This window comes from Xenopus laevis, chromosome 7L, assembly GCF_017654675.1.
Source record: "Xenopus laevis strain J_2021 chromosome 7L, Xenopus_laevis_v10.1, whole genome shotgun sequence".
Classification (NCBI taxonomy): domain Eukaryota; kingdom Metazoa; phylum Chordata; class Amphibia; order Anura; family Pipidae; genus Xenopus; species Xenopus laevis.
Window position 1 is genome coordinate 136,263,338 of NC_054383.1, and position 24,612 is coordinate 136,287,949.

A 24,612-nucleotide genomic window follows, 5' to 3' on the forward strand; every position below is an offset into this window, starting at 1 on the left:
AGCACTGATTAACCGATAACATATTTACATATACATAAGCCGTTTAGTGCCGCTCTTTCCCAGGCACTTTGTAGTCTAAGGTGTTGTGGAGGCCTTAGAACTCTATGGTACCGGGGGAGCTCTGATTGGCTAGCTCTGATCGTGGGACTCTGACAGTGAAGTGTCACCAATCTCTATGGTCCAGGACGTCGCTCAGCCCGAGTTTCCCTGTATCTGTGGTGCTGAGTGTGGAGGAGCCGCTGTCCCCGGGTGTCATGGCGGCTGATCTGTGTTGGCTTTCTCTGCTCCTGGCTTCTCTGGCACTGAGCGGGGCTGTGTATGAGGACCAAGTGGGAAAGTTTGATTGGTGAGTGAGACCAGGGACCATTGTCTTTGTTGTTCCTGTCACAGGGGAGACAGAGAAGGCTCCATAGGAGTCTCACAGGGTTCATAGGAGTCTCACAGGGTTCATAGGAGTCTCACAGGGTTCATAGGAGTCTCACAGGGTTCATAGGAGTCTCACAGGGTTCATAGGAGTCTCACAGGTTTCATAGGAGTCTCACAGGGTTCATAGGAGTCTCACAGGGTTCATAGGAGTCTCACAGGGTTCACAGAAGTCTCATTGGGCTCACAGGGGGCATAGGAGTCTCATTGGGCTCACAGAAGTCTCATTGGGCTCGCAGGAGTCTCATTGGGCTCGCAGGAGTCTCATTGGGCTCGCAGGAGTCTCTGGGCTCGCAGGAGTCTCATTGGGCTCGCAGGAGTCTCATTGGGCTCGCAGGAGTCTCATTGGGCTCGCAGGAGTCTCATTGGGCATGAGTCTCATTGGGCTCGCAGGAGTCTCACGGGGTCCATAGGAGTCTCATAAGGTGAATAGGAGCCTTCCTGTCATCTTTTGGCCTGGGATTGGAGGAAAGGGTAGTGGGGCAGGAATGAATGAGAAGGATGGGGTGCAGTGCAGAAAATAAAAAGGGATAGGCAAACTCGTCTTTCAATAACAATACACATAACTTAAAAATGATAGAAAATCTGTAATTAATGTATATTGTGTTTTCTTTTATTAGACAAAAACTATTATTTAGGTTGACATTCTATTTAACAGTCAGCACTAGATCTCTTCTAACAACCTTGAGGGTGACTGCTTGGCATTTGTCCAAATCCGCACCCTTGTGGCACCCAATGGGCAGTGTCATGTGACTTTACATGGTAAATTGACCCACTGCCTCCTATTGGACCACATTAAAGGATCACTTCGCTAAAGGAAATAGTGTCGTCTCTGTTGTTTCAATGTTTATTTGGCTGAGCCGTGGCTCTTCCCTGTGCAGGAGGCAGGAATATGTGGGGAGGATCAAGTTTGCTTCACTGGAATCTGGTTTGGGAGCCAAAAAGCTGATTGCGGTTACCGACAAGAACATCATTGCGGCTCTGAACTCCCGGACTGGTGATCTTTGTAAGTAAAGTACTTGTAGATTTAATTCAGAAAAGATTTGTACAAGGGCTGTTAGTTGGTCATATAAATGCTTTGAAGGTGTGTTTATTCCTACTTTTAATTTAAAAAGTAAAAATGTTTTTGCCCCTGACAGTGTGGCGCCATGTTGATAAGGACACGTCTGAGGGGACAGTGGATGCGCTAATGATGATTGGCCAAGGTTAGTTCTACTCCCGGTTCTGCTTTTGTTTTTTAGGGTTCCCTGTGGCCACTTTATTTAATTGAACTCTTTTTTTCTCAGATGCTATTACAGTGTCTGGGGGGCGCCTGCTGCGCTCCTGGGAGACAAACATTGGTGCTCTAAACTGGGAGGCTGCTCTGGAACCTGGAAGGTGAGACGCCATATTGAGACTTGAGCATGTGTATATACCTCAGCTGTATAGTTTCTTGTCCCTTGTGTAATGAGAGTATAATGCATTATGTGCCCAGAACATTCCTTCTCTGTATATTTGTATTTATACATATGGGAGGAGGAGGTGCCATATTGATTCCCTTAGACAGTACAGTATGAGGGTATAGCTTATTGTGTGCCCAGAACATTCCTTCTCTGTATATTTGTATTTATACATATGGGAGGAGGTGCCATATTGATTCCCTTAGACAGTACAGTATGAGGGTATAGCTTATTGTGTGCCCAGAACATTCCTTCTCTGTATATTTGTATTTATACATATGGGAGGAGGAGGTGCCATATTGATTCCCTTAGACAGTACAGTATGAGGGTATAGCTTATTGTGTGCCCAGAACATTCCTTCTCTGTATATTTGTATTTATACATATGGGAGGAGGAGGTGCCATATTGATTCCCTTAGACAGTACAGTATGAGGGTATAGCTTATTGTGTGCCCAGAACATTCCTTCTCTGTATATTTGTATTTCTCTGTCGTCTCAAGGGGGACACAGGGACAGATGGGGTTAAGCTCCACCCTCTAGGAGGCAGGACACTTAGAATAAAAAAAGGAAAAGGGGCGTGCCAATACCATGGCTTAACCCAACCTAGAACTAAACCATTCAGTTTTTAAGTGTCCTGCTTCCAAGGAGGATGGACAAATTTTCTCTACGAATTATTTTGTCAGAATACTGGCAAATGAGGTTTTCACCCGGAGCAGGGCTACCTGTATTCCTTGTGGTGTGCCTCCTACGAGGGATGCCCACCGGAGTCACTACTAGCATTAGCTATACAGACGGTCAGTCCTGGGCAAGACATGCCTGCATTCCGTTATGGGAGAGCAGAGGGTCTAACCGGTGCGGCGAAACTGTGAGTATAACCCCTTTTTCAGTGGTTTAACCTCTGCTGGCTCTCCCTCCCCTCCATCAGAAACATACTAGGGCGTCCCCCCCCTACCCCCGGGTCCCTGCTATTAAGGCCTCACTCCCTCTGGCTCTTCTGCTATCCGGGGGCGGCCCCCCTTGCACTCTGGACCTTCCTCTCTCCTTCGCCGGCGTTGCGATGCGGAGGAGGAAGGGACGCGCCATGCGTTCCAGCGCCATTTTGTTTTTCGCTCCGGGTGGAACGCATGCTTAGGCGCGCTTTTCAGGAGGCGTGTTCTAACTCCCACTTCTTTTCTTCTCCTTCGCGCTGCCTTCTCCACAGGATGGCGCACATCTGAGGGCTCTTTACTGCAGGGGGCCACAGGACAGAGGACAAGATCTCCCTACAGGACGCGCGCAAGTTAACCCTTCCATTACCAGGGTACAGCGCCTTACAGCCGTGCGCAAGTTAACCCTTCCATTGCCAGGGTACAGCGCATTACAGCCCTAAGCAGTACCATTCCTACCATTCAGCAGGTAACTCAGACACCGCTATAATGGCAGAGGGTAAGTCAGGGGGACTTTTCCCAAGGGCAGGGGGGAGAGCTCCAGCAAAAGCAGCAGCACAAATTACATATTTCACCTGCAAAAACTGCCAAGCAAAAATACAAGGAGGTCAAGGTGAGCCCCTCTGCAGGTCTTGCAAAAAGGGGTTGTCTTCCTCCTCTGCTCCGGTGGACAACCCTGATCTTGGTGACAGCACGGAGGCCCCGGGTGGGACTCCCACTCCTGAGGTCTCTGTCCCAGACCCCTCCCCCGGACCCTCTACTGAGCCTCCAGCCCCCCTTTGGGCGCTTCAACTTTCTCAGTCCCTAGCTTCCTTACAGAACCTTCCTTCCATTGCTGATACTCTAGGTAAAGCCTTGGCCAAGCTGGACCATAAATCCAGCGGCAAACGCAAAAGATCGGAGAAGTCTAAGGGCCACATTAGTACTCATACTCCGTCCGAGGACTCCGCTTCAGGAGGGGAGTCCTCTCATTCCGACGGTGAATTACCCCCTTCCGAGTTTTCTTCGGGCGCAGAGGAGGTCAACGAGGAGTCCGCGGCCCGTGATGTCCAGCATGACGTCGATCGTATTATTTAAGGGGTTACCGAGGTTCTTAAGGTCACTCCTTCCACGGATTCCCAATCTCAATCATCCAGCTTGTTTAAGAGGCAACATAAGTCTTCCCTCTGTTTCCCTTCTCATGAACAACTCCTCAGCAATTTTCGAAATCCTATCCCTTCTCTAGGGATCTTGTGGACAGGTGGTCAATGCCCCCGACCGTGGACGTAGTGTTGTGGCTATCGAAGTCCACAACACTACCCGTCACCGATGCGGCGGCCTTTAAGGATCCGTCCGACAGACGTCTCGAGGGGTTCCTCAAAGCTGTATACTCTTCCGCGGGGTCTACCCTTCGTCCTGTACTAGCTTCGGCCTGGGTGGCCAGAGCCATCCAAGCATGGGCCGAATCTCTTTTTTCCGATCTTCAGGATGGCGTTCCCAGGGTCGACCTTATAGAATCCGTACGTTCTCTAGCTGAGGCTTCAGCCTACTTGTCTGACGCTACCCTTGATACAGCCCAAATTACCGCTCGCACTTCGGCACTTGCTGTTGCGGCACGTCGAACCCTATGGCTAAAAAATTGGGCGGCCGACACTAGCTCCAAGAAATCTCTGACTTCTCTTCCGTTCAAGGGACAACGACTGTTTGGTGAGGAGCTCGAGAAAATTATTTCTCAGGCCACCGGGGGAAAGAGCACCTTTCTCCCACAGTCAAAGAACAAGTCTTCAACACCGCCTCGCCGCAGCAGATTCTTTCGGGGTCAGTCGACCCGATTTTCCAGAAGATACAGTCCTTCCGGGCGCTCCAATTTTCGCTCCAAACCAGCTGACAAGGGACGTCCTGCATGGAAGCCCAACAAGTTCTACAACAAGTCTTCTGCCGATAAATCCGCCTCAGGCTGACGGGGCACCCCCTCCGGGATCGCAGCAGTCCTTGGGGGGCAGACTACTGCAATTCCGGGAGGTCTGGCTCCGGCACGCTTCAGACGCCTGGGTGAACAAAATCATATCGGAAGGTTATCATCTGGACTTCTCTTCCCTCCCTCCTCGAAAGTTTCTCATGTCCAGACTCCCTACCAGTTCGACCAAGGCTCTTGCCTTTCTGGATTGTGTCCACCAGATGGAACGGAGTGGAGTCATCACTCCAGTACCTCCTCCGGAGACATTCTCAGGGTTTTACTCCAATTTGTTCCTGGTCCCCAAGCGAGACGGCTCCTTCAGACCGGTGCTGGACCTCAAATTCCTCAACAAATTCATCAGATCGGTCAAATTCAAAATGGAAACCCTTTGATCCGTTATCCGGGGGATGGAACGGACCAGTGGCTGATGTCCCTGGACATCAAGGACGCCTATCTCCACGTACCGATCTGGCCTCCTCATCACCAGTATCTGAGGTTCGCCTTCAAAAATCGGCACTATCAATTTGTGGCTCTTCCCTTCGGCCTTTCCTCAGCCCCCAGGGTCTTCACCAAACTCATGGCAGTGACCGCGGCAGCCCTGCGACTCCAGGGCATATCGGTGACGCCTTACTTGGACGATCTGCTCCTGAAGGCCAGGACGAAGGACAAGAGCGAACGGGATCTTCAGAGAGCCATTGCCTTACTTCAGGACTTCGGTTGGACCATCAATTGGAAGAAGTCCAACTTACTTCCCTGTCACAAGATGATCTTTCTGGGACTCGAGTTCAACACTCGCTCAGAAAGAATGAGTCTCCCTCCGGAGAAACAGGAGAGGATCAGAACTCAAGTGCAATCCTTGCTTCAGACCCCCAAACCCTCCATACATCTCCTTATGAAGGTTCTCGGTCTCATGGTCTCGTCGATCGAGGCGGTCCCCTTTGCACAATTGCATCTTCGCCCGCTTCAATCCAACATTCTAGCCGCATGGAAGGGAGGTCCCTTATTGCAGAGAATCTCCCTTCTCAACTCGACAAGGGAGTCTCTCCTTTGGTGGCTTCTGCCAGCCAGCCTGTCCGAGGGTCAATCCTGGGCGACTCCGGAATGGTTGGTGATAACTACGGATGCCAGTCTCCAGGGCTGGGGCGCAACGTGGGACAGTCGGTCCGCACAAGGGCTATGGTCGCCCAATCTTCAGTCCCAGGCTGTAAAGGTGCAAAGCGACAACTCCACCACCGTCGCATACATCAACAGACAAGGCGGGACTCGCAGCAAGGCCGCCTTGGCGGAGGTTCAGCAGATACTGCACTGGGCGGAAGCCAGCTCTGTAAGACTCTCCGCCATTCACATCCCGGGAGTGGACAACACCAGCGCCGATTTCCTCAGTCGACACCTTCTAGAACCGGGAGAATGGGAGCTTCACCTGGAAACATTTGCGGAGATCGTCGGCCAATGGGGTCTACCAGAGATCGACTTGATGGCGTCCAGAGCCAATTGCAAGGTGCCCGCCTTCTTCGCCCGCTCCCGCGGTCCTCTTGCAGTGGGAATAGACGCCATGACTCAGATCTGGCGATTCGACCTCGCCTATGTCTTCCCTCCTCTTCCCATGCTTCCTCGGGTGCTGAAGAAGATACGGCAGTCTCACCTCACGGCCATCGTCATAGCCCCCTTCTGGCCCCGGAGAACTTGGTTCTCGGATCTTCAGGAGATGTCCGTAGCCCAGCCTCTGCGTCTCTCCCCGAGACCCGACCTGCTACTTCAGGGTCCTATAGTCCATCACAGCCCGGGCCTCTTCGCTTTGACGGGATGGCTGTTGAGGCAGCCATCTGGAGAAGACAGGGGATAGCGGAAGATGTCATCGCCACCATGTTGAAGTCCCGCAAATCCACTTCTTCGAAGGCCTACCACAGAGTTTGGCGTAGCTATTGGACCTGGTGCAGGGAGACCTCTGTTCCCTCAGCGGATTCTTCCTTCATGGACTGTGTCATTCCTCGAGTTTTATCCTTTCTCCAAAGGGGTCTGCAGTTGGGTCTGAAACTCAGCTCCTTAAAGGTACAGGTTTCGGCGCTTTCAGTCTTGCTCCAATCCCGTCTGGCCATGGATGACGCGGTCCGTACTTTCCTCCAAGGAGTGGCTCATGTTGCTCCTCCTTTCCGCTCTCCGTTCCCCTGGTTGGGACCTCAACCTTGTCCTGGATGCCCTTCTGGATCCTCCCTTCGAACCACTTGGGACGGTCTCGGAGGACTGGCTTACTCGGAAGGTCGTTTTCCTTGTGGCCATATCCTCTGCCCGGAGGGTTTTGGAGCTCGGCGCCTTGTCCTGTGATCCGGCCTTCCTTGTTCTTCACAAGGACAAGGCTGTACTGCGCACTGTTCCGTCGTTTCTCCCCAAGGTGGTGACTTCTTTCCACATCAATCAGGAGATCGTCGTACCATCCCTGTGTCCGAATCCCAAAAATGACAAGGAACGCAGACTTCACGCCCTGGATGTCGTCAGGGCTCTCCGTTGGTATCTGGAAAGGTCCAAATCTTTCCGGCGTTCGCAGTCCCTGTTCATTCTGCACTCGGGGACTCGAAGAGGTTTGGCGGCGTCTAAGGTGTCCATTGCCCGATGGATCAGAGAGACCATTGAGAAGGCCTACGTTTCCAAGGGTCGTGCTCCCCCGGCAGGTCTTCGGGCTCATTCAACGAGGTCAGTGGCTGCCTCCTGGGCATGGCGGAATTCAGCTTCTTTGGACCAGATCTGCAGAGCGGCCACCTGGTCTTCTGTCCACACATTTTCGAAATTCTATTGCCTCGACACCTTTTCCTCGGCCGAAGCTTCCTTTGGCCGGAAGGTACTGCATTCGGTGGTGCAGTGATGTGTCTTTATCTCGCTCCCACCCTGTTTCTTTTGTTGGGGCTGCTTTGTTAAGTCCCCATCTGTCCCTGTGTCCCCCTTGAGACGACAGAGAAAACAGGATTTTTGATACTCACCGTTAAATCTGTTTCTCTGTAGTCGATAAGGGGGACACAGGGCTTCCCGCCCTTCAGCGAGTTGGACCTATGGGTCAGCAAGTGAAAAGTTTTCCTGTTTACCAGTTCTGCGATTGTTTGTTTATTACTTAGCAGTCTCTTTGATACTAACTGAATGGTTTAGTTCTAGGTTGGGTTAAGCCATGGTATTGGCACGCCCCTTTTCCTTTTTTTATTCTAAGTGTCCTGCCTCCTAGAGGGTGGAGCTTAACCCCATCTGTCCCTGTGTCCCCCTTATCGACTACAGAGAAACAGATTTAACGGTGAGTATCAAAAATCCTGTTTTATACATTTGGGTGGGGACTGCCATATTTGAATTGGAGAGAGTCCAGGTTATATATAAGCATAACACATGATGAACGTGTCTTTTTTCAACCAATAATATTATGAATAAAATCGCTTGTTTGTATAGTTAGTACCACAGTCATCATCTGATTAATAAAAAAGCTTTAATTCTATTTGAGGTTCCTTAACTGTAATGATATAGATATACACACACATACACACCTCCTATTTGTTTTGATTCCGGTATTGCTCTTTTGCTAAACTAATCTCTTGGCCTCAGTTTTCAGGCAGTGAGTTTTGCTGGCAGTCAGGATACAGCTCGCTACGTGGCAGTTTTGAAGAACTCCGCATTATCCCTCTACTTTCTCTCCAATGGACATCTCAAGTGGTCGGAGTCTCTCCCAGAGAGGTAAGAAGTGTGTGTCAGCCTTTATGGTGCACAACTATGCTGTTTCCTTGAATCTCATGACTTGGTGATAAAGGAGATAAGAACAAAATATAAATTATTTTGGCTGCTCTGAGAGAGACGCTCTACTGGACTGCTAGAAGCAAGACGTTGTGGCTTTACCCATTGGGGGGCTGGTGGGGATTTGGGTTGCAAATAGAAAATGATTAGATTACTAAAACTTCAGTCTATTTCCTCCTGCCGGTCCAGATATCTCTTCAACTATCAATACAAATGTCCAATGAAATGGCTAGTGGGGGAGTAAACCACAAAATATAAAGTGCGTATAGTGTAGTATCCCCCTTTTTCACCAATCAAATGTGTGTTTCTTAAAAATTTTGGTTTAAGTTACCCTTTAAACCTTTAATAGAGGCCAGGGGGGGGGGGTGTATGTGAGGATTTCAATCCTGCAGTGTTCTATGTGCTCAAAAACAGACAAATCATTTATTGATGCACATCTGAAAAAGTGTAATCTTGTGAGTAGGAAATTTGGCTGCATGAATTGGTGCTGTCTGTTTTTGGGCCACTTGGATACTGCATGATTACTCACATTACAACCCCTCCCTGGTATCTGTTAAAGGATAAGTAAACCTTAAATATAAGTGAATGTAAAATTTGATGAGGGTTCTATTCTAAACACTTTTGCAATGTACATTCATTATTTATTTTGTTTTAATTCATGTACTGTTACTATGAATGAATTTTGTTACAACAGCGCCACCTGCTGGTCAGTTTCCCACCAGTCTGACCAGCAAGTAGTCAAGGAAGTTGTCAGGAGAAAGAAAGAGGCTGATGTTCTTCTGCTTAGGAAAGATGTGAGAAAGGTTTCTAATTTTATTCCTAAGCAGAATTTTTATTTTTATTTTCTAATTTTATTCCTAAGCAGAATTTTATTCCTAAGAAAGAAAGAACATCAGCCTCTTTCTTTCTCCTGACAACTTCCTTGACTACTTGCTGGTCAGACTGGTGGGAAAATGACCAGCAGGTGGCGCTGTTGTAACACAATTCATTCATAGTAACAGTACATGTATCCCTTAATATCTTGAAATTAAAAATAAATAAATAATGAATGCAAATGTGCTTAGAATAGCCCCCCTCATCAATTTTACATTCACTTATTTTAAAGGTTTACTTATCCTTTAAAGGTTTAAAGGGCAAACTTTTTAAGAAACACACATTTGATTGGTGACAAAGGGGGATACTACACTATATGCACTTTATATTTTGTTGTTTACTCCCCTGCTAGCCATGTGGCACTGGCCATTTCATTGGGGATTTGAGTTGTACCGTTTGGGATAATTTATGTTACAACTGGCCTTATGTTTTCTTTAGGCTTTTTTTTTTTAACCTGAGCTCTTCCCCTCCCCAGTGATACTGTACAGTACCAGCTACTCTACTCCCCATACAAAGGCTCTGTCCATGTTGTTGGACTTGTCCCTCACAGTCACCTGACTATCCTCACATTCAGCTTGGAAGACGGCTCCATCAGCCACCAGGTCAGTTTGGGGTGCCCTGCCCAGAGACATGGGGCATCATTTATGTTGCCTTTATATCTTCATAGGTTCTGTAGAAACAAAAGCCTCCCTGTTTCCTTGCAATACATATCTTTGTATCTCTTTGCAGGTCCGGGTCTTGACTCCATGGTTGCGTACCCTGCATGGGACCTGTGGGGTGATTGGAGAAGGTGTTTTGGTTTGTGGAGATGTACCAATGGCCTCCATTCACATTATTTCTTTACTCTCTGGCGAGGAGACAACACGCTATTCTGTGCAGGTGGGTCCCTTGGCTGTAGAACAGGCCTGTCCAATCCCTGTTCCTGGGGTTTCTGCATTTGTAAATCAAGAGCTGCTGGAGGGCAGCTCTTCTTTATAACACATCTCTTTGTTTTCATGATTAAAATGGAACTATTGTGAAAAAGATAATTTAATATTAGCTTCAGCATACTGAAGTAAGAAACTTTCTAAATACAATCAATTAAATAGTCTGTACTGTTTCTGAAATAATCAAGTTTATCTTCACTATCCCTCTCTCAGCATCTGTTTCTCTTCATTCTCTCTTCATGCAGCAGTTGGGTGTCAGATATTCACTGACAGTTAGATCCAATATATCTTATAGGGGGGCTCCCTTTCCTAGCAGATGTATTAGAGTTCACTCAAATAACTGATTCCAGTACAAACACAATCTAACAAAATAACTGCCTTTTGCACAAATTCTGCATGTAGAGAGACATGATGTCTGTGATTTTAAAGGGGAACTACGGCTACTAAACCAAAATTTCATAAAGAAGCCCAAATAACACAGAAACCGCTAGTATACCCATCACAGTTACCAATTTCTTCAAAAAGTATGAATAAATGGTATTTTTATGCTGAAATCCAGCCATTTAACAATTCTTCTCTTTCTGCATTATTTGAAATCCTGACAGGGAAGGAGGGACTAAACACTGATGTTACAAATGGTAACAACTTCTCCACAGCTTACAGACAGCATGCAGGAACTACATAACCCACAATGCATTGCACTTTTCCTTATTGAAATCATGCGTGCAGGGAATTGTGGGGTTTGGAGGATGCAGGCTGAGGACAGATGGCTGTTGATACAAAGTAACAGTAGTCAGTCAACTCAGCAAAGTAGTCAGACAGATCAGCAGGAGAGCATGGGGCTAGGCTTAGGGAACTGTTCCAAACCCTAAAATAAAATCATGAAAAGTCTGCATTTTTTTAATTGATGTATATTGCAAAGTTTCTTGCAATTATGTTTACTTTTCAAGAAGCTTAAGTTGTGTTTTTGTGGAGTTCCCCTTTAATAGAGTGAGCTCTAATACATCTAGGCAAAAGGAGCCCCCCTATAAGATATATTGGATCTAACTGTCAATGATTATCTGACACCCAACTGCTGCATGAAGACAGAATGAAGAGAAACAGAGAGGGATAGTGAAGATAAACTTGATTATTTCCAAAACAATAAAGAATATTTAATTGATTGTATTTAGAAAGTGTCTTATTTCATGAAGCTTATATTCAATTTTCATTTTTGCGAGAGTTCCCCTTTAATGCCTTAGGGTGCCTTATTAATGCTGTGTCTCTTATAGTCCCTGGATATTGAACTGGCTGAAGATCCTACTCAGTTGGATGTAATCACAGCACCTCAAAATGGTATAGGAGGGAGCCTGTCACAGTTCTTCCTGCAGATTGCACCCCGACGCTTCTTGTTAATGCACTACCGTGATGGAGTTCTCACCCCACTGCGCGACTTCTCTCAGGTATCACCCCCACGTGGGGCATTTGGGCTGACTGCCTCTCTTCTGTTCTGCTAATAAACCAGGGTAACTAGCAGACAATGAGCGCAGCTGGGTATTTTCACCTTTCAACCTCCCCAGAATATCCAGAATGCTCACGACTTGGTTTTCCAGATAAGGAATGGATCTCCATTTGTTATTTCTGCTTCTGGCTTGTGCTTATTTCTGCTTCTGTTTTGTGCTTAAAGCTACTAAAAAATCATGAAATAAACCCAATAGGCTGGTTTTTCCTCCAATAAGGATTAATTATATCTTAGTTGGGATCAAATGCAAGCTACTGTTTTATTATTATAGAGCAAAAGGAAATGTGAATTATTTCATTACAATTATTTAATTGCTATTTTTCTAGAGACTAAAGGCAACATCCCAACACTTCCCGAATGCTCTTTAGGCATAATGTCATGTAAATGTGGCAAATCTTTTTATAAAGAGGTCCCTTTTGCCCTTTGGATTATTGAGAGCTCCAGAACTGGTGGGAGGGGTAAGAATGGGGGGCGGTTCTCCCCAGTGTTTCACTCCCTTTGCTTTGCTGCAGGTTTCACTGGTGAACTTTGCTACCACAGGAGAGAAAACAGTTGTTGCAGTGATGCAGTGCAAAACAGAGGGGGTAAGTCCTCAAGAAATTACATTTATATGCTCGCCTAATTTGCATTTTATATCAGAACTGATTAATAATCAGAGTGACAGTTGTAACTCCCCTAAGCCCCAACAGCAGCGCAGAGCACACTGAGCATGTGCAGTGCCACTGACACTAACAAGATTCAAGATGCCAAGCTCCTGAGGACAGATTTAAATGCATTACTGTTATAGGGCAGCTGTAGCTTTTGAGCTGGTACAGTGAGTACATAAATTAGGACAATGTCATGATTTGGTTCTGAGCCATTTTCTGCAGGGCTTCGATACGGCCAATTCCAAGCATCTAACCAAACCAAATCTGAACCCTGATAAAATCAGAAAAATGAATGCACGACAGACACTATTTTTTTTTCTTACAGGAACAGTTCAGTGTAAAAATAAACTGGGTAAATAGATAGGCTATGCAAAATAAAAAATGGTTTCAATATAGTTAGTTAGGCAAAAATGTAATGTATAAAGGCTGGAGTGACTGAATGTGTAACATAATAGCCAGAACTTTACTTCCTGCTTTTCAGCTCTCTAACTCTGAGTTAGTCAGTGACTATAAGGGGGGCCACATGGGACATAACTGTTCAGTGAGTTTGCAATTGATCCTCAGCATTCAGCTCAGAATCCTTCTGCCCGCCCGAACCGAATCCGAATCCTATTTTACATATGCAAATTAGGGGCAGGAGGGAAATCGTGTGACTTTTTGTCACAAATCAAGAAAGTAAAAAGTGTTTTCCCTTTTCCACCCTAATTTACATATGCAAATTAGGATTCGGTTTGGTATTCGGCCGAATCTTTCAAGAAGGATTCGGGGGTTCGGCCGAATCCAAAATAGTGGATTCGGTGCATCCCTAAAACCAAGAGAGCTGAAAAGCAGGAAGTAGTGTTATTGGCTATTACGTTACATATATCTTGGAATTAAAAATAAATAATGAATGTAAAAGTGCTTAGAATAGCCCCCTCTTCAATTTTACATTCACTTATTTTAAAGGTTTACTTGTCCTTTATAGATTACATTTTTGGCTAACTAACTATATTACCGTATATACTCGAGTATAAGCCGACCCTTTAGCATCTATTTGTGCCTGAGGTACATTTATTTTTGTTAATGTTTATTTTCAGAACCCAAAATCTGGAGCAGAGTCTGAATATCTAACAGGACAAAATTGTGCTCAGGTAATGCTGTGCTGGTCTCTGTTCAGGTGTTTGATTGGGTATAGTGCACCATCTTATCACCATACTGATACTGATACAGCAGCTTTCTTTGTGCCAATACAGGAGCCCTGGTACTGCCCTGGACACACCTACAGCATCAATCTGTACATGGCTGATAGTGGCAGGCGACTCTTAGAGACCACCATGAGCTTCACCCTGGATCAGATCTGTGTGCGACCGGATTCTGTAGGTGGAATAGACAAAAGGTTTCTCATTCTTCTCTTGCCTTTCCCCTATACTCACTTCTTTCTTGTCTTCATTTAAGTTCTACCTCCAAACATTCTTGAGAAAGGACGATTCGGTGGGTTATCGAGCCCTGGTACAGACTGAAGATAACCAGCTCCTGTTTCTCCAGCAGCCAGGTAATTCCTCCTATTAGTCTGTTCCTCCAGCAGCCAGGTAATTCCTGCTATTAGTCTGTTCCTCCAGCAGCCAGGTAATTGTAATTCCTGCTATTAGTCTGTTCCTCCAGCAGCCAGGTAATTCCTGCTATTAGTCTGTTTCTCCAGCAGCCAGGTAATTCCTGATATTAGTCTGTTCCTCCAGCAGCCAGGTAATTATAATTCCTGATATTAGTCTGTTCTTCCAGCAGCCAGGTAATTCCTGATATTAGTCTGTTCCTCCAGCAGCCAGGCAATTCCTGATATTAGTCTGTTCCTCCAGCAGCCAGGCAATTCCTGATATTAGTCTGTTCCTCCAGCAGCCAGGTAATTCCTGCTATTAGTCTGTTCCTCCAGCAGCCAGGTAATTCCTGATATTAGTCTGTTCCTCCAGCAGCCAGGCAATTCCTGATATTAGTCTGTTCCTCCAGCAGCCAGGCAATTCCTGATATTAGTCTGTTCCTCCAGCAGCCAGGTAATTCCTGCTATTAGTCTGTTCCTCCAGCAGCCAGGTAATTCCTGATATTAGTCTGTTCCTCCAGCAGCCAGGTAATTCCTGATATTAGTCTGTTCCTCCAGCAGCCAGGCAATTCCTGATATTAGTCTGTTCCTCCAGCAGCCAGGTAATTCCTGATATTAGTCTGTTCCTCCAGCAGCCAGGTAATTCCTGATATTAGTCTGTTCCTCCAGCAGCCAGGTAATTCCTGATATTAGTCTGTTCCTCCAGCAGCCAGGCAATTCCTGATATTAGTCTATTCATTTGACTCCTATATGGGCCCCACTATTGCGCTTCTTACTTTTACAGGAAAATTAATTTGGCTGCGAGAGGAATCTCTGGCCGATGTGGTCACCATGGAAACGGTTGATTTACCTCTGACAGGAGCCCAGGCTGAACTGGAAGGGGAATTTGGCAAGAAAGCAGGTAAATAATCCCGAGGGGCACTCAAACCACCTCCTCTGCTTTTATCTTCATGGTTCTTCTGAGCAATTGTGTAGAGAAGGCAGTTAATTAAGCCCATTCTGTTTAACCCCTTGTGTAATTAACTCCTCCTTATCTGTGAACCTGAGGCACAGTCAGCAGCTAGTGAAGGGAGGAGCTTATTTATTCAGAGGAAAGAAGGGTCTTAATAAATCTACATAACAATATCTTGCCACAGTTTAAAACCTACATGTACAACCTTCCTTATCTCCCTCTACTCACAGTCCCGTTTCAGAGGGATTATCTGATATAAAAACAATATATTCTGATATTATTGGGGCAAGGGCAGTATCGGAGGAACCATTAAAACTTTGGCCAACCCTGTGAATTCATTCATTTCGAATTCATGTGAGTTTTTAAAAACTCACATAAATTCGAAGTTTGACCAGTCGAAATTGATTAAAAAAAAAAAAAAATCTCGGATGAATTAAATCAACCCGAAAACTCGAATCGAATTCAAATCCAATTCGTTTTGAATTTAAAAAACTCGATTCGGAGGCTGCAAAAAACTCCAAATTGATCGCTGCACCTCTCCCATTGACTTAAACGGCAATTTGGCAGGTTTTAAGCGGCGAATAGTCAAATTCGAATTCTTAATGGGCCAGAGTATGATAAATCTCGAAAATCAAATTTGAATTCTTAAAAAAACTCAAATCAAATTTGAATAACTCCCTAGTCGAATTTGACTGTTTTGACCATAAAAAAAAATCGAAAAAATTCGAATTTCAAATTCATCCTATGAATCTGCCCCTGTGTTTTAGTTTTGCTAATGCATAAGCCTGTCCCTGAACTAAGCCAGCAATACGTCTTTCAGGAGGGTTAGTGGGATCCCTAAGTCACCCATGTTTTAGCACCTTTCTCACACGCAGTTCTGTTTTACTCTGTCTCCATTTATTTTGCTTGACTGCTGCCTGGATCCAGCTATGCAAGGTAACTGCACCTGCCATTTCTTTTTATCTATCTGTCCATCTCCTTCTCTCCATTATTGTGTTTGTGCTGTGACCTTGTAAGGGGAGGGGGGTGCTGTTGGGATACTTAGGGTTAAAAATTTTGGATTGGTTATGTTGCTATTTTTTGACTCTCTTTCTCCACTTCAGACGGGCTGATAGGGATGGTGCTAAAGCGACTGTCGTCCCAGCTGATCTTACTGCAGTCCTGGAGCGCTCACCTCTGGAAGATGTTCTGTGACGCCCGTAAGCCTCGCAGCCAAATCCGCAATGAGATCAACGTCGACACACTGGCCAGGGATGACTTCAACCTGCAAAAGATGATGGTTATGGTGACGGCTTCTGGAAAGGTGACAAATAACTGCCAAGGAACGGGGTCGTCAGATTGGGGGATCCTGGAGATATTCTGAAGATGTTAAAGGATAAGTAAACCTTAAAAATAAGTGAATGTAAAATTGATGACGGGGCTATTCTAAGCACTTTTGCAATGTACATTCATTATTTATTTATTTTTATTCCAAGATATTAAAGGATACATGTACTGTTACTATGAATGAATTTTGTTACAACAGCGCCACCTGCTGGTCATTTTCCCACCAGTCTGACCAGCAAGTAGTCAAGGAAGTTGTCAGGAGAAAGAAAGAGGCTGATGTTCTTCTGCTTAGGAATAAAATTAGAAACCTTTCTCACATCTTTCCTAAGCAGAAGAACATCAGCCTCTTTCTTTCTCCTGACAACTTCCTTGACTACTTGCTGGTCAGACTGGTGGGAAACTGACCAGCAGGTGGCGCTGTTGTAACAAAATTCATTCATAGTAACAGTACATGTACCCCCTAATATCTTGGAATTAAAAATAAAGAAATAATGAATGTAAATTACAAAAGTGCTTAGAATAGCCCCCTCATCCATTTTACATTCACTTATTTTTAAGGTTTCCTTTAAGGGAAACACCATTGAGTTTAAAGTGGCAATAGCATCAGCTCAAAAAACACAATTTTTGCAGAATATACATTTTGCTTTTTGTTTTAATTAGTATATGTGGTTTTTGTTATTCCTTTTACTACAAATGGTAATTGAAAGTACTTTTATCGTCATGGTTCTTCTGAGCAATTGTGTAGAGAAGGCAGCTAATTTAGCCCATTCTGTGTAACCCCTTGTATAATTTACTCCTCCTTATCTGTGAACCTGAGTTACACTCAGCAGCTATTGAAGGGAGGGGCTTGTTTATTCAGAGCTCATTGTCTCTGCTTGAACAAGGTTTATATTGCCCCTTTAATCTCCCTTGTACCTTAGATTTAACTTCCAGGAAGTATAGTTTGGGGACATACAGGGGAACAGAGTTGGTTAATGAGGTGGATTGGATGATTCCTCTTTCCATTGTGCCCTTCTCTGTATCTGCAGCTGTTTGGCATTGAGAGCAGCTCTGGCAGTATCCTATGGAAGTTTTACCTGCATGGAGTTCACCCCGGCTCTTCATTCAAGTTACTTGTCCAGAGAACGACGGCTCACTTCCCTCACCCACCTCAGTGCACCCTGCTGGTCAAGGATAAGGTAATAATGAAATACAATAAAGGGGAACTTGAACCAAATAATAATAGCAAATAAGATTGTGCCTAATGAAAGTCTAATTCTAAGCAACTTCCCAATATCCATTCATTCCTCATTCTCACTGGGTTTATAGTTCTGTGTAACTGTCATTGTGTATGTCCCTTTCTCTGCACTGCTGGTTCTGACTCCTGATACAACTTCCCAATATCCATTCATTCCTCATTCTCACTGGGTTTATAGTTCTGTGTAACTGTCATTGTGTCTGTCCCTTTCTCTGCACTGCTGCCTCTGACTCCTGATACAACTTCCCAATATCCATTCATTCCTCATTCTCACTGGGTTTATAGTTCTGTGTAACTGTCATTGTGTCAGTCCCTTTCTCTTCTCTGCACTGCTGCCTCTGACTCCTGATACAACTTCCCAATATCCATTCATTCCTCATTCTCACTGGGTTTATAGTTCTGTGTAACTGTCATTGTGTCTGTCCCTTTCTCTTCTCTGCACTGCTGGTTCTGACTCCTGATACAACTTCCCAATATCCATTCATTCCTCATTCTCACTGGGTTTATAGTTCTGTTTAACTATCATTGTGTTTGTCCCTTTTTCTGCACTGCTGCCTCTGACTCCAAGTCCCACAATGCCATGCATGATCTTTGCAGGTGTGATAATAACAGAAGTTGCAAGGCATCGTGGGAATTGATATAATTGCCATGCTTACCTGCTCTTTGTTGTTTAATATCAGGTGACTGAGAAAAGTGCAATGTACGTGTTTAACCCCATCTTTGGGAAGCTAAGCCAGCTGGCCCCTCCCCCTTTGCAGCGCCCCATCCTGCAGTCTCTGCTCCTCCCCATCATGGACAATGACTATGCTAAGGTCCTGTTGCTGCTGGATGATCAGCACAAGGTAATGGAGGGGAGAAAGTAAGGAGAGGCTTATAAACATCAATCTGATGAGCATGGCTTGGGCATTATATCTGGAATCTTTTATTTCTCACAGGTCATTGCTTTCCCTGCTACAAAGTATGTTCTGCAGCAGCTGCAGGAGCTGCATTCCACCATATTCTTTTATCTGGTAGATGTGGAAAAGGGCAAACTATCTGGTCTGCGGCTGAATAAGGTGAGTGTCTTTTGTTTCATTATAATTCTTCTTCTTTATATAGTGCAACATATTCCACAGTCTTTACACTGATTATGTACATCATTCACAACAGTCCCTGCCCCAGTGGAGCTTACAATCTAAGTTCCTTATCACATTCACGCACACACACTATGTCAGTTATACAAGGAGCAAATTATACTGTCTAGAATCAAATTTAGTGCCCACCACTGCAAGGCAGCAACACTAAGCACTGTGCCATCTTAGATTCTACTGAAGCACTCGCCATTACTTGAGAATGAAATGCTGTGTATTATGTTGTATTCTATCTGCTTCCTAAAGGACCTTTCTACAGAGGAGATCTGGGAAGTTTTGCTGCCAGCCGACCAGCAGAGAATCACCGTTGTAAAGGGGAAGCGATCCAACGAGCATGTCCATTCCCAAGGACGTGTAATGGGTGACCGCAGTGTTCTATACAAGGTAAGGAAACTTCAAGCTTAAGGGGTGGTTTACTTTTACGTTCACTTTTAGTATGTCATAGAATGGCTCAGTCTAAACAACTTTTCAATTGACTTTCATTTTTTATATTGTATCGTTTTTCAATTATTTGCTTTCTTTTTCTGACTCTTTAGGCTTTCAAATGGGGATCACTGACCCCATCTAAAAACAAATGCTCTGTAAGGCTACAAATGTAATGTTATTGTTACTTTTTATTCCTCCTCTTTCTATTCAGACATCTCCTATTCATATTCTAGTCTCTTATTTAAATCAATGCATGGTTGCTAGGGGAATTTGGACCCTAGCAACCAGATGGCTGAAATTACAAACTGGAGAGCTGCTGAATAAAAAGCTAAATAACTCAAAAAACACAAATAATAAAAATTGAAAATTAATTGCAAATTGTCTCATAATATCGTTCTCTACATCCTACTAACAGTTGATTTTAAGGTGAACAACCCCTTTAAGGTAGATTATTTTCCTATGGTTTAGTTGCCAGGTAACCTCTGAGCTGCTGTGATTAAAGGGACCAGTAAAGTGAGGAAAAATGGCTCCTAGTGATAAAACGAACCCCTCTCCAAATGCCCCAATCTTCTATCTCTTCATTGCTCCCCCATTGCTTTCCTTCTGTCTGTACACATGAGTAGGCCTAAAACTGTTTCTTTTTTCTTCAGTACCTGAATCCCAACCTGCTGGTGCTGGTGACGGAGAGCACAGACACACACCCAGAGCGCTGCTTTATTGGGATCTATCTCATTGATGGGGTGACAGGACGCATTATCCATTCATCTGTGCAGAGAAGAGCTCGGGGCCCTGTGCAGATCATCCATTCAGAGAACTGGGTGGTGGTAAGATCATGGACATTCTACTGTTTTTCTGACTCCATCTTGCTTTTGTCATAACGGCTGCTCTCTCCCCACAGTACCAGTACTGGAACAGCAAGGCGCGGCGCAATGAGCTGACAGTTTTAGAGCTTTATGAAGGAACAGAACAGTATAACAGCACAAACTTCAGTTCTCTGGATAGGCCACTTCTCCCCCATGTTCTACAGCAGTCCTACATCTTCCCCTCGGCTATCCGTGCCATGCAGGCCACCATAACCGAGCGAGGCATCACTAGTCGCCATATTCTCAGTAAGTTAAAGGAAAACTATACCCCCTAAACAATGTAGGTCTCTATTAAAAGATACTGAGTAAAACAGCTCATGTGTAAAACCCTGCTTCATGTAAATGAACCATTATCATAATAATATACTTTTTTAGTAGTATGTGCCATTGGGTAATCATAAATAGAAAATTGCCATTTTAAAAAATAAGGGCCGCCCCCTGAGATCGTACGATTCACTGTGTACACATACAAACCACATGTAAGGTCACATGAGCCAATTAACAGACAGAGTTCTGCCTTTTGCTTCTTCACTTCTTCCTGTTACAGTTAGTGTTGTAGTATTTCTGGTCAGGTGATCTCTGAGGCAGCACAGATAGAGTCACGAAATGGTGGTTCAAGGCAAGAGATGTAAAAGGGCAATATTTATATAAATATATATTCTAGTTTGGTAAGATTCTTTAATATGTCATTCAATTTGATATAAACTATCTGTTGCTTAAGTATTCATTTTGGGGGTATAGTTTTCCTTTAATGGGAGTGGGGCTTGTTTATAGCTGGTTAAAGGGGAATTGTCCCAAAATGAAAATTTAATATAAGCTTCATCATACTGAAATAAGAAACTTTCTAAATACAATCCATTAAACATTCTGTACGGTTTCTGAAATAATCAAGTTTATCTTCACTATTCCTCTCTCAGCATCTGTTTCTCTTCATTCTCTCTTCATGCAGCAGTTGGGTGTCAGATATTCATTGACAGTTAGATCCAATATATCTTATAGGGGGGCTCCTTTCCTAGCAGATGTATTAGAGCTCACTCAAATAACTGATTCCAGTACAAACAAAATCTAACAAAATAACTGCCTTTTGCACAAACCCTGCATGTAGAGAGACATGATGTCTGGTGATTTTAATAGAGTGAGCTCTAATACATCTAGGCAAAAGGAGCCCCCTGGGGCACAAGTCACGAATGGTGAAATCTTTACTTTCAGTGTCCTTAATACGTTTCCCTTATTTAAAGGGAAATTGTTCAGTGTAAAAATAAAAACTGGGTAAATAGGCTGTGCAGAATAAAAAAATGTTTATGTAACATAATAGCCAGAACACTACTTCCTGCTTTTCAGCTCTCTTGGTTTCCACTGACTGATTGGTTACTGCCTGGTAACCAGAGACTTGAGGGGGGCACATGGGTCATAACTGTTGCTTTTGAATCTGAGCTGAATGCTGAGGATCAATTACAAACTCACTGAACAGTTATGTCCCATGTGGCCCCCCCTTATAGTCACTGACTAACTCAGAGTTAGAGAGCTGAAAAGCAGGAAGTAGTGTTCTGGCTATTATGTTACACATCCACTCACTCCAGCCTTTATACATTAAATTTTTGGCTGAATAACTGTATTAGATACATTTTTTATTTTGCACATACTATCTATTAACCCTGTTAATTACTTGTACACGAAACTGTTCCTTTAACGTTTTCACGGATTTTACGTTTTTTTCCCCCGGTTGAGAAACGTAAAATCGGGGTTCAACTGTAGTTCCCCTTTAACAAAGTCATTATTTCACTCTTCGTCTGCTTTTTGTGTGATCTAGAGCATAAGATAAGTTTGTATCACAATATCCCCTTATTGTTCCTCCCTGCAGTTGGTCTTCCTTCTGGAGCTATCCTTTCCCTCCCTAAAGCATTACTGGACCCAAGGCGTCCGGAGATACCAAATGAATACACCAGGTGAGATCCGAGGTCAACCCACCACAATAATCCTGGCTATTTCTATTTATATCTGCATTGAGATCAATGATAATTCCACTGTGTTTTTCAATGTCCATTTCAGGGAGGAGAATTTAATCCCTTATACGCCGGACATTCAGATCCACGCGGAACGCTTTATAAATTACAACCAGACGATCTCTCGCATGCGTGGAATTTACACGGCTCCCTCTGGCCTGGAGTCAACGTGTCTGGTAAGGGTTTCAGTTCAAGGTGCCGTACTTAGTTGGCGACCAACCGCATTTGCTGATCTCCGTTTCCATTTCTCAATAGGTTGTGGCCTATGGACTTGACCTTTACCAGACCCGGGTTTACCCTTCGAAGCAGTTTGATGTCCTGAAGGATGATTACGATTATATCCTGATCAGCAGCGTCCTCATTGGCCTGGTCTTTGCTACAATGATCACCAAGAGATTGGCCCAAGTGAAGCTGCTGAATCGAGCCTGGCGCTAAATCCATTCCCTGCAACAAGACCAGATTCCTCGTTATTTCACTGCCTCGTTATGTTGGATAAACCCATCAGCTGAGGAGCTAATTAAGTGTCTGGTCTGAAATGATACCTGTAAATTGCTGGCAAAGATATAGGTTTGCTGTACAGCACTGGGTGCCAGCCCTTGCTGATAGTTGTAGTCACACAAAGGTACTTGTCTTTCAGGGGCCGCCTGACTGTTCAAAGGAAAATGGTCACTGTACATCATATTGCTTGGCCGAATTAGGTTGAACCAATCACTTAGGCCCCCTTAAAGGAAAGTTAAATTAAATAAGCAGGCTAGAAATGTTGTACATGATGTTTTGTGCTTCTGTACCAGCCCAAGGCAACCACAGCCCTTTAGCAGTAAAGATCTGTGTCTCCAAAGATGCCCCAGTAGCTCCCCATCTTCTTTTCTGCTGATTCACTGCACATGCTCTGTGCTGCTGTCACTTACTGAGCTTAGGGAGCCACTCACAATATACAGTACACATAGAATAGAAATGTCACAATATAAGGCTGATTAGTAATTAATACAGATAATTACTACATGGCAGCACAGAAACCAGTGCAATTAGCATCAGAATTGAATAATCAGCAAACCTGTAGCATCAGCTTATATTACAGCCAGGGAAGCTCATTTTCTGCTGGCTAATTAGTGACGAGCCCTAAGCTTAGCTTCTCAACAGCCAATCAGAGCCCACTGAGCATGTGAGTGTCACAGACACTTTCCAAGATGGTGACCCCCTGTGACAAGTTTGAAGTCCTGGATCATTGCTGCTATTGACAAGCTGAAACTTTAGCCTCGTGCAATAAGTTCACTATATAAAATATGCCATTTTTAGCCACATTCATTTTTAGGGTTTAGTTCTCCTTTATAGAACAGGGGGCAAATCTCTTTATATAAAGGAAATGAACCTGAAATATGTCTGGTCCCTACTATACTGGAAAGTCCTGCTATTGGCATTAAATACAGGCAGTGCCCACAGCCGTGATTAAACAAATGATAAATTATGATCGGTACCTGTTAATCCATCACCAAATACACTAGTCCTCTTACTTTGACTGCAACTAGGACACAGCACTTTTTTTTTATAGTGAATTCAAATCGGTTTAATTTATAATTGTCATTTTTAGCATTCAGATTAATTCTCCATTCTCTGGCCCCCAAAATTACGTGGAATGAAAATGAATGGGGGTTGCCCCAGTAATCACCCCACTTTTCATTTGTAAATTTTATTATTTATTTAAATTAATTCCGTGAGAATTTAAACCATTGTAATGTTGTGCTTGTGAATTTGTCAACTCTATCTGGGAATTGAACTCACAGCCTGTTTGCTTTTGCTTAACTACAGCTCCCATCATTCTGTCTGAGCTGTGATGAATAGTCTGACCTTCCTAATCTACAGCAATCCTAACCAATAGGTTTAAACAAAATTCTTATGCATTTAGGATTATTTAATCATTTGATCTATTTATTTTGTGATATTAATGGAAATGGAAACCAGTGCTCTGGGCACATCTGCATTCATTATTTTCTTGTTTTCAAGATATTCTCAGTTTCTACGCTGCTAATATAATGAATTTCAAACAACAGCACCACCTGCTGATCATTTCTACCAACTGCCGGATTTAAGTTGGTGAGAAGCGGAAAGTCTAGTGATGTTATTGTAATAAGACCTGACCAGAGAAGCATCGGGTGACGTCTCTCTGCTCATTAAATTAATTTTCTGAGCAGAGGACTTTCCGTTCTCACTAACTTTATTTGCTGTGTACTGAAATGAACAGCAGGTGGCGATGTTGTTTCAGATTCATAAACTAGAATAAAAAAGAATGTAAATAGGGCAATTGCTGTTCATTTTTACAAGGTTTTACATTTCCTTTAATAGGTTAGTCCATACTTGGAACCTGTTTTATCTTTGCACTGAAAACCGCCCATCAGGAGGAAAGGGCGACCGAATATATCACTGGAGTTGAAGCTCTAAATCCTGTGGTTTATTGTTGGAACTGATAGTCCTAAACTGCTATTTAATATGAAATGAGCAAAATGTCAGTTCACCGCTGTAAAATAAAGATAAAATAAAAGATGTTTTGAAAACTCCTTGAATATGTTTTTTTTTTAATGATTAACGGGTAGAACATGAAATGAGAATGAGAGAACAGAAAGCGAATGAAAAAGTGAAAATGAGTCCCTGAAATTCTAAATTTCGTTCACAAAAAGG

At 44.0% G+C, this 24,612-nt stretch overlaps 1 protein-coding gene across 2 annotated transcripts; it reads left to right on the forward strand.

The window, feature by feature from the left end:
* The first annotated feature begins 99 nt into the window (after nt 1-99).
* On the forward strand, nt 100-24,488 carry emc1.L (ER membrane protein complex subunit 1 L homeolog). Of its 2 annotated transcripts, XM_018224441.2 has the most exons (24): nt 100-346; nt 1,305-1,429; nt 1,563-1,628; nt 1,710-1,800; nt 8,300-8,428; nt 9,834-9,960; nt 10,088-10,237; nt 11,556-11,726; nt 12,298-12,369; nt 13,509-13,562; nt 13,665-13,787; nt 13,867-13,963; nt 14,787-14,903; nt 15,882-15,890; nt 16,058-16,257; nt 17,309-17,458; nt 18,198-18,359; nt 18,453-18,572; nt 18,894-19,031; nt 19,724-19,897; nt 19,972-20,182; nt 21,798-21,882; nt 21,986-22,115; nt 22,195-22,782. In XM_018224441.2, exons 1-24 carry the CDS (start codon nt 255-257, stop codon nt 22,372-22,374), a joined length of 2,973 nt encoding a protein of 990 aa, XP_018079930.1. In that variant the 5' UTR covers nt 100-254; the 3' UTR covers nt 22,375-22,782.
* Nucleotides 24,489-24,612: the final 124 nt, after the last annotated feature.